Source organism: Diospyros lotus, chromosome 5 (assembly GCF_014633365.1).
Source record: "Diospyros lotus cultivar Yz01 chromosome 5, ASM1463336v1, whole genome shotgun sequence".
NCBI lineage: Eukaryota > Viridiplantae > Streptophyta > Magnoliopsida > Ericales > Ebenaceae > Diospyros > Diospyros lotus.
In genome coordinates this window covers 36669047-36684651 of record NC_068342.1, presented here as the reverse complement: position 1 = coordinate 36684651, position 15605 = coordinate 36669047, and the positions used below count along the sequence as shown (strand labels likewise).

At 35.7% G+C, this 15605-nt stretch overlaps 1 protein-coding gene and 1 long non-coding RNA gene across 2 annotated transcripts; one reads left to right on the top strand and one right to left on the bottom strand.

The window, feature by feature from the left end:
- Positions 1-2697: 2697 nt before the first annotated feature.
- Positions 2698-10824, bottom strand: LOC127802053 (uncharacterized). Its single transcript, XR_008023258.1, has 3 exons — positions 8839-10824; positions 3815-3876; positions 2698-3255 (listed from the first exon to the last, which is right to left on the bottom strand). It is a non-coding gene; the product is annotated as an uncharacterized LOC127802053 (long non-coding RNA).
- An 840-nt stretch (positions 10825-11664) lies between these two features.
- On the top strand, positions 11665-14433 carry LOC127802051 (transcription factor bHLH63). The gene is made up of 7 exons (XM_052337703.1): positions 11665-12476; positions 12593-12838; positions 12949-13083; positions 13184-13255; positions 13333-13542; positions 13640-13745; positions 14234-14433. Exons 1-7 carry the CDS (start codon positions 11991-11993, stop codon positions 14269-14271), a joined length of 1293 nt encoding a protein of 430 aa, XP_052193663.1. The 5' UTR covers positions 11665-11990; the 3' UTR covers positions 14272-14433.
- Positions 14434-15605: the final 1172 nt, after the last annotated feature.

Here is a 15605-nt window from a genome sequence, read left to right as displayed (position 1 = left end):
AAAGTAACGTTTTACGAAAATAGAACTTCAGTAGATTGATGACAATAGCTTATAGCATGCTTAGTTATAATATTTAAAAATTAATTTTAAATTTGATAACATTGAAATTGATCAATAATTAAATTTATAAAACTCTCGCGACGTTTAGACCTTTTCTCAAACTGATATGACTTTAAAAATAATTGAAGGAATGCTACATCAATATTTAAGTTAGCATAGAATTATGGAGATAATTTAAAGAATGTTAAGAATAATATATAATATATTGTACCTTTGGCTCGTTCCTACAAATCTTTTTTATATTTTTTGAGTTGAACTTTAAGATAAAACTCACAATAAAAATTTGCCAATCTCACTCATGCCATATGGCACAAAGGACTTAGAACACCCATCATGTGTTTTTCCACGATGGACTTGGCTTTATTTACCCCTTGGAATATAGGGATTAATCATGCGTTTTCCCACAATGGACGACTTTGCTTTATTTACCCCTTGGAATATAGGGATTGACTTTTGCACGAGGGTTTATCTAATAATTGCTTTTGAGACATTCTTTTGCTTGGACTATGTTTGGGTGAAAATTATTTCTATCTTAGCGTAGAAAATACTTTGATGCTATCTTCAACTCAAATTGGGTTCTTTTGGATCGCTCATCTTCGAGTAGTTTAGGGAATATTATTTGTCCCGAGGTTCGAATTTCTCGATGTAGTAAGTCAATCACGATAATCTTATGTGTTGATTAATACTTTGACCTCCAATGTGGCTTCAATAATGATCTGAGTCTTAATTTTACGTGAATTTTTTAATTTTTTATACATCATTAGAATTAATTTAAATTAGACCAAACAAGAGGCTGTGCAATAATTTGATAACTTATCAAGTCTCAAAAGAGATCTAAGAAAACTAAACACGCGAATTCACGAATGAATGAACCTAATCAAATTGGGTTGAACCCAATACTCGAGATTGTAGACAAGGTTACTCTAAAATCATGGGATCTAAGTTTGTCGAAAATTAATAAAATGATTAAAAATTATTTGAGGCCAAAGTTGATTGAAATGCATGATAAGTTGATTGGGTAGTCTATTTTGAAGTTGAATAAAATTTGGATGAGCTCATATTAAAACAAACTAAAAGACTAGTGTCAAAATAGCATAACCAAAAACATATTAGTATAACCAAATTTCATAATTGACATTTGAATCGAAAATAATCAAGCTCGAAAGATTGAGGATAAATTTGTCGGAGCCACAACGAACAACTTGGTTAAGTAACTTTGAAACAAAATTTCGAGCAAATAGTTTAGAATTGGGTTAAACTCTTTTACGAATTCAGAGGCGAGATAGAAAAGAACATGTTGGTACCTTCGACACTAATTTTTGACCACAAACAAACAAGATATTGGAGGCCAAAAAATGGACAAAATAACCAAACGAAATCAAAGAAACCAGCAAAGTATTCGCTGGACGTCGATCGATAACATTGCATGGACGTTTCTGGCATGAAAGGAAAGGAAAGTTGTTTGAGGTTGGTCAGAGGCTTGTTAACGGTGAGGCAGTTAATGAAGAAGAAAAAGGTAGGGTGGAGCAATTTCTTAAAATATTTTAAAGTTTTTGAGATGACACTTCTACCCCAAGATTTTGAGTTATTGCACATAAATTTACTATTTTCTATTTATTATGCATATAACCTTTGATTTTGTTCAAAATTGCACCAAGACCTTATAATTTACATTTTATTACGCATGAGATTATTTAACACGCATAAATCGTATTGTCCTTGAAATTTATATGTGAAGTTTTTATTTATTATATTAAAATTATTTTTTAATTGCATGTATCGATATATGATCACATAATTGCTAATTATGACTTGGCCAATAATCTATGAGATACATTGTTTTTCAAGAAAGTGATTAGTGTTTCGTCATGAATCAAACAATGTAAGTTCACTTGATAAAGAATAAATGGTGATTATTACTTTTGTTTTTGTTATTAACACGTATAATAAATTTATACATATAATGTATTTGATCATATGTTCAAATTTTTTTTTGATAAAGCTGACACAAACTGGTTTCACTTAATTCGACGTATTCAAACATGTCACGGGTAATTTGGTGCTCCAAGAAAGAAAAAGACTATAGACAATAATGTATAATTTTTTTTTTCTAAGATTGTATTTAGAATATTTTTTCATTGCTTTAAATTCATTGGAACGCGAGAAATAAGGATTCAAATTATTAACTTGATATTTAATTTTTTTTATAATACATCCCAATAAGATTCAATCTCGACTTTGTGTAAAACTTTAATTAATCATCTTATTTCTAAATTTCTAAGGTAGTATTAGTTGAAATGAGTAAAATAAAATTGTATTAAAATAATGTTATAATATTTTTCGAATAAAGATATGGAATTGTCAAAATAAACTTGAGAAGCATTCCAAGATTGTTATCAAATTGTTTGTTAAATTTTTTTAAATACACTGAAAGATATATATATCATTTTTTCCTATCTGTAAGGTCTAAGATATGTTTATTTGGAGATGAGAGATATAAGCACATCCAAAAAATATCATATAAGAAATCACCTGACTTCTTTATCAAGGATTGTCAAATAAGTTTAATAAACACGTTAGAAATGACAAATGTCTAAAATATTTTCTATATCTTATCTTTTTTGATTTATGTATTACTTAACAAACACTACCTAAGATGATAAAAGCGGGTTATTACACTAGTCATGTAACGAGAAATTCAAAAAAATGAATCCACAGTCAAAAAAAAATTATAGTAATACCAAACGGGCAGTTGTGCATTTCAAAAACCTTTAAAAGGTGTCACCATTTACAAAAAAAAATATTATACTGCACCGTCTTGTTGATGGTATTTTCTAGACAAACACTTCAAAAAAAAAAAATTTCCAAATCTCCAGAAGGTGCAGAGCAACAGCCAAACAGCCCTTAGAAGAGTACAGCTGGCCCCCTCAAAATACATAAAGTTTTGTTTAGGTTGAATTCAATTCAATCAAATATGATTGGGATCTTGAAGGGGGTTTCCAGCATCTTTACAGTTGTAGGAAACCACATTCAAGAATTATGAACTAATCAATGATATGGAACAGCTTCCCTCACCCTAATCATTTTCCATATTGACTGCATTAACCATATACTTACATGCCCACCAGATTCTTCAAAACCTTCATCATTAGTTAATATCATTGTGAATCTTTGCAGATATCTCCATCTCCCCCACTGTTCTCAACCAAAACAAGCATTTAATTTGTGTTAGCTTATTAGCTTAAGTACTATAGTTTATATTTAATTATAAAGGCTTGAAACACAACAACCAAAAGCAAAGTTGTTTGTGTCGTAATCTCCAGATCTTGTTAGATTTTCTTCTACTTTAGGCCTCTAATCAAAAGCAATATGAATATGGTGTTAGGCACATAGTGTCCATAGAAAAGAAAAAATTATACAAAAGGCAAAGAGGGCCCAAGGAAGCAGTCAATCATGTCATATATAACACGTATTTCTATATGCCCCAATGGGGTTGTGATTTGATCATGTGGGGAGCCACCTCTCCCTATGTCCTTTCCAAGCAAAAAAAAAAAAAAAAAATCCTATATCAAATGATGCAACAGTAATATTTTTATAACTTCAAATTATCTTAATGAATTTTTAACAAACATAGTTAAAAAATTGCATAATTTACATATAAAAAAATGAATATATTTTGCAACCCTATCATCTTAAGAGGAATCCTCTTCAAAAGGGCTGAGGAGTTGAAAGCATGCTAGGGTGTATTTGGTACCTGTGTGGTCAGTTGTTGGCATGGAATGGTTGTCCAAATCTGTCACTTTGTTCAGTGCACATCTGCTAATCCAATCAATTTTTTTAGTTCAATTGGAACTACATATTTACATTACATTATCATCAGGACAGATTCTTCTTTTCTTAAACTACACAAAATTCAGAGCCCCTAAAAGTTCTTTATTTATTTTCTATTTTTTTTTTTTAATGAATTTGAAGGAAGCACACTAAAGAGCTTGCATGCAATGAAGATCCAGCTACATGTCCAGCCCTACACACACACCCACCCACCCACCCACCCCCACACAGACATATTATATGAATGAGTCTCACAAGCATAAGTTTGTTTAGTATGCATATTTATGTGTAAAGATATGTATAAAATACAGCACCAGCTTGGTCATATAATTAAATATTTCTGTCACATAATCATTATTTATCAGCCATACCACAAAGCGGTCAGGGAGTAGTTTCATGCACTGAGACGTTGCCGATTTATATTTACATTAGAGTCAAGCAAGGAGGGCATGAATGATCTATGCAATATACTAGGATGAAGCATACAGAGAGTGGGTTAGGGGGGACCTAGGAATCATAGGCAGAGGCAGAGATTGGAAAAGGAGGGGTCACAAGGGCAAGAATATTTTTGAGTTGGGTGGGTGTGGGTGAACAATGAGTGGTCTCCGGGGCCTAGAAGAATTGGGACAAACCCATATGGCTCCATGGACAATGGTGAGAGATGTTCCAAACGACTTGCCCGTCTTTTGCCCCCAATTACTTATCCTAATGCATCTCCTGGATCTCCATTTGTTTATATATCAATACCCAGATCATTTGCAGATTTTTCATGTCTCTGTGCTTCAAGGAAAATCATCCCCCCCCCCCCCCCCCCCCCACCCTCCCCCCCCAAAAAAAAATTAAACCTCATCATGTGACTCTGTCTCTACCATTCTTTTAGAACCAGATTTCAAACTCAGACAAAGTTTTTAACAAAATGGCTTTTCTACTCTTGGTGTCCTTTCTTTGGGGAACTCCTATTAATTAAGTTGGTTCAACTTTGAAGCATCTCCAAGGGCAATAGTGTCCAAGCATTGCCAGATTTTGTTTGCAATTGCATGAGCCCTTTTTGCCATTGAACCAATTCAATCATGAGAAAAGTAGTGTCAAGAAGATGATATACAAAGAAAAAAAAGAAAAAGAAAAAGAAAACCTAACATATGACATGATCTATATCTAGCCGGTTTAATTATTATTCTCTTTCTGGTTTGAAGACCAGATGATGGATGATGAATTGATTCTGAGAATTATCTTGAAAAAAGTTTAAGGGTTTCAAAAATCTAATATGGCAGTGGAAAACAAAGAGAATAAGAACACTAACCCTAACCCCCATAAATGTTATAGAGAAAGTGGGAGACGAGATGAAGCATTGATTCATGGGTGTTGTCTTCTTTGAAACATTAATTGATGCAAATTCTGGTTGACTAAACAAGGCAAATTTGACTCATCCAATGATCACTATATACAATGCATATATGCATATTCATGGCCACCCCCCTCCCCTCATTAAAAGGAATGGTCCCTTTTTCACAGCGCACCCTTTTCTTATCCTCTCACTGTTCACAGTCACAGTTGTTGCTGTAAAGCTATATCTACAATGCAACCCCATGTATCACATCCTGCCAGATCTAGCTAGATGTTGGAACTATACACATGCGTATATGTTTAACAGCTAATACCTTTTCCAAAAGTAAGATGACTAATGCCTAATGGAAGGCGCTGAGCAATATTTCAATTACATCGAAATAATTAAATTGAATTGATTAAATTATCAGTTTAGTTCGATTTAATTGAAGCTATAGGTCAATTCAGTTTGATTTTCAAGTTTGAAAATATTGGTTATTTCAATTCAGTTCACTCTCTATTGAAAAAAATCGAAATAATTAAATCAACCAAAATGTAAAAATGACATTTTTTTCCAATTTTTCTAATTTTTCCAATTGGTTCAATTTTTTTTTTTTACTTTTTTTTAATTTTTTTGGATTGAACATCTATTTAGTTAGTTCAATTTTTTCGATTGATTTAATTTGATTCGATCTATTCAATTTGAACAATTCTTATCTAATCAACGGAATGCTTACCCGACTTAAGGATACTATTTGTATCAAGGCTTTGAGGCTAGTACTCCTGTTTGTTGAGTACAACACTTTGCATGCTTGATTATATATATATATATATATCCTTAGATGTATGCACAATTACACATGAAGAATGAAGAATGTCAGCGTAACAAAGATAAAAAGATATTATGGTAGATGTGTGATCATACAAAATACTATTGAAATGTTTCTTAACAAAAATATATAAAATACATGAAACTTAAATACTGTTTAATCATGAAAATATATGAAAAAGTAAATAAAATAACACAAGTCTCTACTAAAAAACCCTTACATATCTTGTGAGTTACAAGAACTTTCAAAATTATACAATTATAGAAATAATTGACCATCTAAAATTTATATAATTAATTTCGGGTTTAAGAAATATTGGACCCATATTACCATAAAGTTTACTTTTATTTTATTTTTTAAGAGTAGAAACAGAGGTAATGGTGACAAGAATGATAGCAATGGAGAAGGGGAGAGGGGTCGTGTGGTAGCTTTCAGTCACTTTTAAGTTTTAATGATGGGAGGGGGCTGGGCCTTGTGGGCTCTGTCTAAAGGTTCTAAAGGCCATCGGAGCCCACCACTCTCCCCTTCTTCGCCACCAAAGTAACGCCATTGCCCTCCCTACCTATATTGCTGCTGCTGTTATAAATTTTTAATTGCTAAAAAAATGCGAATCATATGGTACCATGGCAGGACCCTTTGAGGATACAAACAACCCTCCAAAATAATCATAATTTATACTATTAATATTAAAATTTACAAATATCAACATGTGTGACAAAATGTTTAGTGTATTTTTATTTATATCGTACAAATAACTTATATTAGATCTTTAATTTTTTTGCCAAATTCTATTAACAAAAAAAACATAAAATATATTAATATAAACCGAAAAATGACTTGATGTTAAAATTAACCTAAACCTCACTGTTAAGTAAAATTATTAACAGAAAGTAATGAAAAATCAAATGAAGGACTGCTAATGCAATTTACCCATAAATATATGATACTATAAAGAAGTTCAAAATCATCACTTCGTTATTGTAAAAGACAAAAAATCATTATTATAAAACCACCCAAACCTTTTCCACTACAGAGTACAAACCTTCTTTATGAAAAGGGGTGGTCGGTGGTACAGTTTCAATTTTATTTATTTAGCAAAGAAACTTAAGTCAAGACTCAAGAGCACACATACAACCAATTGGCAAAACTGTTTAGAAAATCTAAGCTCAGAACACTCCAACTTTCTTAAATGGTTAAGGGAATATGTTTTATGAGTTCTAATAACCATTAAATCTGTTTAAAAAAAATTAAAAGTCCATGAAATCAAAGTTACTCTTTGAAGTAAAAGATTATGTGATTCCCCCCCCCCCCCCCCCCCCCTTCCTTTTTTTCTTCTCTTCTCAAATTCACAGAATTAGCAAATACAAGATATCTAACTAATTAAACATATGCAGAAGATGGGACCTATTATATTACCAGGAAGGAAAGTGGAAAAAAAAAAGGGGAATTAATCGCAAGAAGTCAATCCACCCAGCTGGAGATGAGCAAGAAATCATGACTAGACTAGAATTGCTAATTCTATTAGTTGGAAAAGAAAGACCTCAGAAAGCAGCTGCGTGCAGAGCTATGGAGGATTCAAGAAATATGATAAGGCGGCCCATAGTTTCATTGTATATGTTCACAAATCTAGCAGCCACCAACTGCAAACTAAGTAAAAGACACAGAAAGGGCTAGTCCCAAGATACCTAGCTCATCATCTCTCTCTCTCTCTCTCTCTCTCTCTCTCTCTCTATATATATATATATATATTGTCTGTGTGATTACAGAGAGAAGTAGAAGTAGGGTTTCTTATACCCTCGGATCTGCTGCCACATTTCATGACCTCCTTACCCACTGCTATCCAATATATTGTTTCCATACTTCCTTCCCATGGAAGATAAGATAAGAAGACTTCAAATAAACGAGCAATCCCAATGACTATACACACACACATATATATATGGGCAGCATTTCAATAATATTTCTAATATAATTAACTATAAGCTGACATGAATCTCGCATAGAAGTTTGGGCAGCAAGCCCAATCACTCGAGAGTCTGGTATACTGTGCTGCAATCTCCTCCACTATTCAAGTCCCCAGTTTAATGTCTTCACAACTAAATACTACTATTATTTCTGCAATTCTAAAGAACTCAATTTTGATTTTATTGGATAGTGCAGACTTTGAGGATTCTTTTTATAGAATTTTCTTACATGGAATACTATTAAAATAACGTCATATTAGAATTCCTGTAATTTTAAACTATTTTTATGGATGATGGCCCATTACTAACTAGTTGTGAGCCTAGTAACTAACTATCCAGGCAAGAGCTTGGCCCTAATGAGTAAGAGAGGACCAAGAATGGGAAGCATAGAAATTATATTTGTACATCATATAGATGGCCCTTCTATTAAATAAACAAGCATAGCAATGAAGGAAAGGTTATGGAAAGCAACATCCATATTGCAGAGATGCCAATGCATGGTTTGATCTTATCTAAAAGAAGTGCAATATTAATGATTGTGCAATCTAGGGTGCACTGGCCAAGTGAACCATGTTGCCGGAAAATACATTGTTCCATGCTCTAGTCAAGTTAAAATATTATATATGTATATATATAAAAAGAAGAGCAAGAAACTAAGCAAGGAAAGGAAAGGAGAGGAAAAACACAGAGAAACTAGTGGCAAATAGAAAGTGATGGAAGAAGTAAGATAGGGATGGAGAGGCCCCATTTGCCTTTAGTTTTGATATAAGGTCATGTGTGAGTGTACCCAATTCAGAGAGAGAGAGAGAGAGAGAGAGAGAGAGACTTACTAATAAAGTAGAGGGAGATTGGGAGGTGAAGGTCCCATTGGTGATAATGGAAGTAGCCTTCATCCTCTCTGGACTTGTTCCCACCACCCCAAATTACATCAGCTACCCTCCAGTACTGCTTCACGCTTCAAACATTTTAGAGCAAATAAGCTAGAGCAGCATCAAGAGTGAGAGTGTGTGTGTGTGTGTGTGTGTGTATAAAGTCAAATCATATTAAGCCACAGATATGTAAGCAAGCCATGGCCAACACCAGTAGGAATCTTTGTCTAATTAAAGTTCAGACTAATGCTTAAGGTACTATAAGGATGATTAGCACCCAAAAATGGTATAATTCAATCATTTTTACATGTCCATTTTTAACCACTAAACTGCTATTAACAACGATATCTTATTACAAAGACTGCGAATGTAAACGACATTTAGCACATAAACATGGCCATGTCGTTTGTTGTCTCAAAGTTTCAAATTATTTGTCCGTTTTTAACCACTAAACGCCCTTGACAACGATTTTGTGATCCAAAGAACATGCTAAGGCAACTAGCTAGAAATAGTGGTCAAAAACAGTGGCCAATCCAAATAAAAGGAAAAAAAAAAAATCTTAATTTGGACGGGTAATTGACCGGCCTAAGGCTAATTGTCAATTCAGCCAGCTTAAATGGCCAAAGTGTCTCTCATTTGAGCTCAAAGCAAAGAGCTTTTCTTTCACTGTCAAGGCCAAATTTCAGACAACAGAAATATCAATATAATTGGATGACAAGCCACCGAATTCTCGACTTGACGGTAAAGGCTACAGGATAATGAAATTGAATCTATTTCTGATTGCGTTGCCACCCTTTTCTGGGTGACGATGATTGTACATGAGAATTGCCCACAACGGTGGAAAACAACAGAATCATAATGGAATTCTATTATGCTAATGATGGGAGGTGGTTATCTAAAAGTGGGAAGTTTAGGGCTTTAATTAGAAAGTTAGTTACATAAGCCTTGCTGTTAACGACAAAAGGTACAAGCCAATTCTGCGTAACGAATAAAAATTGTTTAATGAGTAAAACATATGTGAAAAGAAAAGAAAAGAAAGGTGAAAGAAAGAGGGGACAGGCAAGACTACCCGGGGGGGGGGGGGGGGTGTTGGGGAAAGCCTGTGCTATTTTTAGAACGGCCTGACACAAGTGCTTAATGCGCGCAGTATCTTCAGCCAAGAATACGTAATCAAACCACCATGACTTCACTCTCCTCTACAAGTGCGTGTGCCACACTCTTCATCAAAATATCTCCCACTAAAATACCCATTTTCATCATGTCTTGACATAATGAAGGATTTAACTTTTTTATTTCTTCATTCTTAATTTTTCTATCCTGTTTTTTTTTTTTTTTTTTGTCTTCAACTAAACTTTTATTTCTACTTAGGGTTAATTACATGAATTATAATTTCTTTTTTACTTTCATATATGACCTTAATTTTTGTAAAATTCTTACAAGTAATATGACTATTAAATAAAAAAATTAAGTGATAATATTATTACTTAACATGGTTATACCGTATTTGAAAAATTAATAAAGCAATCCCTTAAGCATGGGATAAATCCATCTCACTTCCTTTAATGTCATTTAATCCTATATATCTATATATATATATATGCCTAGTAGGTTAATTTTTTAGTTTGATTAGACAATTTTGCCCCTCAAGTATAAATATCCTATGGACTCTCTCTCTCTCTCCTCTAAAGCCCCCCCTCTTTAGGAGCTTCATCTCCCATTCCACCATGGCAGGTTAGCAAATCAAATATGGGACCTCAAGACAATGACTCTTATACCTCGTTCAAAATTTACTATACCAAACATGTGATAAGTTACTAAATTTTAAATGTAGAATACCAAACATAACATAAGATTATTTAATCCCATAAATGTTTAATTCAAATATCAAATGGCTAGTAAGCATCTCTTACCAAGTTTCTTTTATTAAATACTTATTCATTCATTAGAGCATCACAAGATCATCACTTATATCTTATTACATAACTAGATATAATTTTCACTCTTATCTTAATATAAAGAGTTTCATTTTTATTTTTTGTTATATAACTGAATATTCATCTAAACATCATCTCTATTAGACTCACACATTGTAATCGTTCTTTCTTGTATAATTTTCTTTTTGTGGGTTTTAATTAAAACACATATACCATGCACTGGATAAATGGTTAACTAACTTATAGGAAGAAATCATTTTTAAAATGAAAATAAAGAAGTTTCACGCGACGGGTAGGGGCGTGAGGAAAGCGGCCACTCAGGAGGCATTTCTGTGGCGGTCTGTAACTCCCAATGTGGTACCAAATCACAATTCACAAAGGGGCAAAGGGCCGTGCTTTCGTCACATTCTACCTCATCAATCTGACGTGTCCGATCGAAGGGCTCCAGCACCTGCCACGTGTAACCCAACCCCACGCGACCACGTGGCCAGCCCCCCCCCCAAAAATATTAAAATAAACAAATAACGATTGAAAAACCCAAAATTTCTAAGATGACAATTTCAGTGTTGCGTTTTAATTAATTTAATGAATTTTAAATATTATATATTAAATATTAAAATTTACTAAATCTAACTAAGAAAAAAGCCCGGCAGGCCCAACTTGCCATCTATCGCCATCCTTCTCCGTAGCGGGCCCCAGAATCGCCTCGCCTCCCGCAAAAACCCCGTTCTGCTCCGGCCGTTTTACCGTTTTAGAACACACCCACGTGGCGGTCATGTCAGTGTGGGCCCCACCCCAATGGGCCTCTCGTTATGGATACATTCCAAGCCCCCCCCACGCCTTCCCCTTCCTTTCCCTTATTTATTCCGGTCACTTGGGTCAGATTCCGGCGACCACTGTCAGACCCTCCGGCTACTTTTTCCTACCTATATATTCCGCTCTCGATTCTCCATTCTCCTTCCTCTTCGGTCTTAAACCGACGAAGAACGATTGATAAACACAGAACAGAAGTTGGAATAGAGGGAGGACGTGGGTTAGGCATGAAAGCGAACAAAGTTGCCTAATCCTCACTGTAGTACAAGGCGGCTTTTACTTTCTATAAAGCAGCCCTTCTCTGAAACTCTTTTCCATCTCTCTTTCTTCTAAAAGTTCTGGTGATGAACAGAGCGTTACCCGGAGATGCTACACTGCCTGAACACGCCGGGGAATTTCGCCGGGAACGGCGCCGACATGAGCGTGCTGGAGAGGCAGCGAGCTCGGTTGAAATGGCAACAAGACCAACTCCATCAACAGCAGCAACAAAGGTACTTCGACGGGAATGAGATTGCCGGATTTTCCGTGGCCTCCGATCAGCAGTTTCAGGGTCTTAACGAGGTTCTGACCCGGGGATTGAAGTCGGACCCGGGTGTAGATAACGGGTGGCCGGATTTGGGTCATTTCGGGGAGGGTGCGAGTTCGGGTTCGGGGATCGGACCTAGTCGGTTTGGGATTGGGTCAGGGTTCGACGCGAATTACGGGATCTCTAGGACCAGTAGCTGTCCCCCGGCTGTGGCGGCGGCTGTGGAAATCAAACACGGAGAGGCGGTTCAGGCGGATAAGATGAGTTCAGCTGTTGGAAGAGAGAGCTTCAAGAAGAGAAAGGCTGACAAGAACCATAGCCTCAAGGTAAGATAAGCTTCATTGCTGTAAAGAATCTCCATTACTTTAACAAATTGAATGGAACTTGATGTTTGTTTAAGCAAAGAAAGTGTGAAAAGTGAACCTTTTTGGGCACAATTCAGGCAATAGCAGAAGATTATTCCAAGGAGAAGAGGAGCAAAGCATGTTGCAATGAAGGGGGAGAGGCGGCCAGGATCACAGAGCAGGGCACCAAAAATGACTGCAAGAACAGTGATAACATTAAGAAAGAAACTTCTGCAGATACTTCAAAGGACAATTCAAAGGTTACAGAGGTCAAGAAGCCTGATTACATTCATGTTCGGGCTCGTCGCGGCCAGGCCACTGACAGCCACAGCTTGGCTGAAAGGGTATGTATGTGGGAGTTGTTTCTATTTGTAATTCGAATTCCAAATTGAACTTAACAGTGTGTAGATCTCTTCTCAACTGCTATGAATTCATGTAATCAATATATCTGCAGGTGAGGAGGGAAAAGATCAGCGAGAGAATGAAATATCTACAAGATTTAGTCCCCGGATGCAATAAGATCACAGGAAAGGCGGGAATGCTCGACGAGATCATCAACTATGTCCAATCACTTCAGAGACAAGTTGAGGTAACACAAATTCATCTGTCTTCACAACTTTCTTCGCTTTTTTATCTTCCTTTTTTCTGTTAATAATCTCCCCCTGCTCCTTCATCGTTGTCAAAAACAGTTCCTGTCGATGAAACTAGCCGCTGTAAATCCAACGCTTGACTTCAACATCGATAACTTCTTCGCGAAAGAGGTAAACAAGACATCACAAATCAGGCATATAACAACAGGTTTTTCCAATATGATGTATATATCGCTTCAATACAACAGGTTTTTCCAGCATGCACTTCAAATTTTCCAATTGGGGTATCGACAGAAGTCACCAATCCGGCCTACCTTCAGTTTAATCCACTACAACAAGTAGTTTCATGCAGTGGGTTGGAAATGGCATTGAATGTCCCTTCTGATATGGCACTTAGAAGGACTATAAGTGCTCCCGTGACAATCCCTGAATCATTTCTAGATACATCTTGTTTCAATGTAATTTCTTCTACTCTTATTAGTCATTTTCCCTTCCTGTCTACATGTTGTGTCATATATGCAGTTTTTCTCACAGAAGTTAGTTATCATACTACAGCAAATCCAATCATCATCAGCTTGGGAGGCCAATCTACACAACCTTTATGGCGTCGAGTTTCTCCAAGAAAGATTGACATCATTTCCAGCCAACCAGCAATTTACAGGTGCATAGAACTAGGATATCTTCTTGGCTGTCAACACTCAATTCCGGTTTTTGATAATGGTATAGGAAGAAGATAGAAAATGAAGCAAAGTGGATATTATTATTAGTACATATGACAGAGACCACAGAGAATAATGGTTTTGATCAAAATAAATGGGTCCTCTTTGATTAGGTACCTTTCCTTTTCATTGTCTTCCATCTAAAATGACCCAAGCTATATGGGACCTTTGAACGACCATAAATTCCCGAGGCCGTTTTTCCAAAAGCAAAAGCATGAAAGAACTGATGCATTTTTGCCCAGAGAGACAATATTAGCTATCCATACAAGTCACTAATCTCCATTGAATAGTGCACATGCAATGAGACGTTGTGATCATTTGTTCACACTGATCATGGTGCCACTTTCTTAATGCATGCTTTGACCTCCATATACTCCTAACGCACCTATTAGAATAGATATCTAAAGAAACAACACTTGTTTGTCTGCAGGTTCCAATGAAGCAAGCAAACTGAAGATGGAGATGTGAACCAGAAACATAAATCATACGATTTATTGGATGAATTCAATCCAGATGCCTTTTTTGTAATTCTTTCTTTCCCATGCGAGTACATAACGTGTATAGTTGTATGTATACCAGCACTGCAGAAATAACTATTATAATGAGAAGGCACCTATTAACCTCGGACTATCTCAAATTGCAATGAGTTAACCTACTTCTAGAGGGGTACAGAAAATGTCACAATGCTATTGTGACCAAGAATTTTGATTTGTGCACGTAATATTGGTGGGGCTAAAATTAGAAGATGGGGGGGGGGGGGGGGGGGGGAAGTAATTCTTATGATCGCTAAAAATCTGTAACATTAATGATCAAGCAGCATATATTGTCCTGACGATTGAGACCTGAATGAAAATGTTGAGCACGAGAACTTGTAATAGGGGAAAATCAGTAATATAAGGGATCAACTGGCACAAGTTGTCCTCCTAATGAATGAAAGCTCATTAACAATGTTAAGCATTTCTGTAACGGACAGAGGACACAAGCCAACCGTTGGGCCATGGTGACTTCTTTTGGATGGAATGAGACGTTGATTAAGACATTGATAATTGGACAGTGAAAGAAAGCACAAGGAATAAAAATGTTGAAATACTCTCTCTCTCTCTCTCTCTCTCTCTCTCTGTGTGACAAGCACGCCTAACCCCTTCATACTAATGAGAAAAGTTCGAAGGAGATAACATAGCATCCTAGGCTTCACAATTTTAATGGCATGTTATTCATGAGTTGTGACGCAAGAACCTACTATAACATATTACTAACAGTTGTTCATTCATTTGCTTCTGGATCAAAGAATTTATCTTAATATAAAATTAATCGATATTAAATACTTAGAAGGTTATAAGACCACATGTTCCGTCTCAAACAGATAGATGGAGAGGAAATATCAACGGCAATCTGGGGTTCCCTCACTTTGCTGTGAGGCAAAGAGTTCAAACATCAAACCCACCTTCAACCTCGCATCAAAGTGTTCAAACATCAATTATGTCTAGTGTCAATTTATCATGTTATTCAAAGCCAAGGCCTCCTTTAGCAACTTCTTTTTTGAAATAAAGGGGATGATATAATTGTAGAAAAGTAATAAAAACCTGGAAGACATGTAAAGAGTAAGGACAATTGACTTCCGTGCACAGGATTGCCAACTGTGCAGACCTCACACTGTAGATAACAGAAGGACTTCCTTTCCTTTTCTTTCGTTTTTTTGGGTGTGGGAGGGTGGGGAGATTGTGAGGTTCAGTCTAATACTTTGTTGATGACTTGGCAAAATTATCTGCCTTGAAACATGTTTATCAGAATGACTAAATTAC

Coding starts and splice junctions, on each gene's coding strand:
- LOC127802051 (XM_052337703.1), top strand. CDS start 11,991: ATGCTACACTGCCTGAACACGCCGGGGAATTTCGCCGGGAACGGCGCC. Junction 13,084..13,183: donor CACTTCAGAGACAAGTTGAG/GTAACACAAATT, acceptor TGTCAAAAACAG/TTCCTGTCGATGAAACTAGC. Junction 13,256..13,332: donor ATAACTTCTTCGCGAAAGAG/GTAAACAAGACA, acceptor TCAATACAACAG/GTTTTTCCAGCATGCACTTC.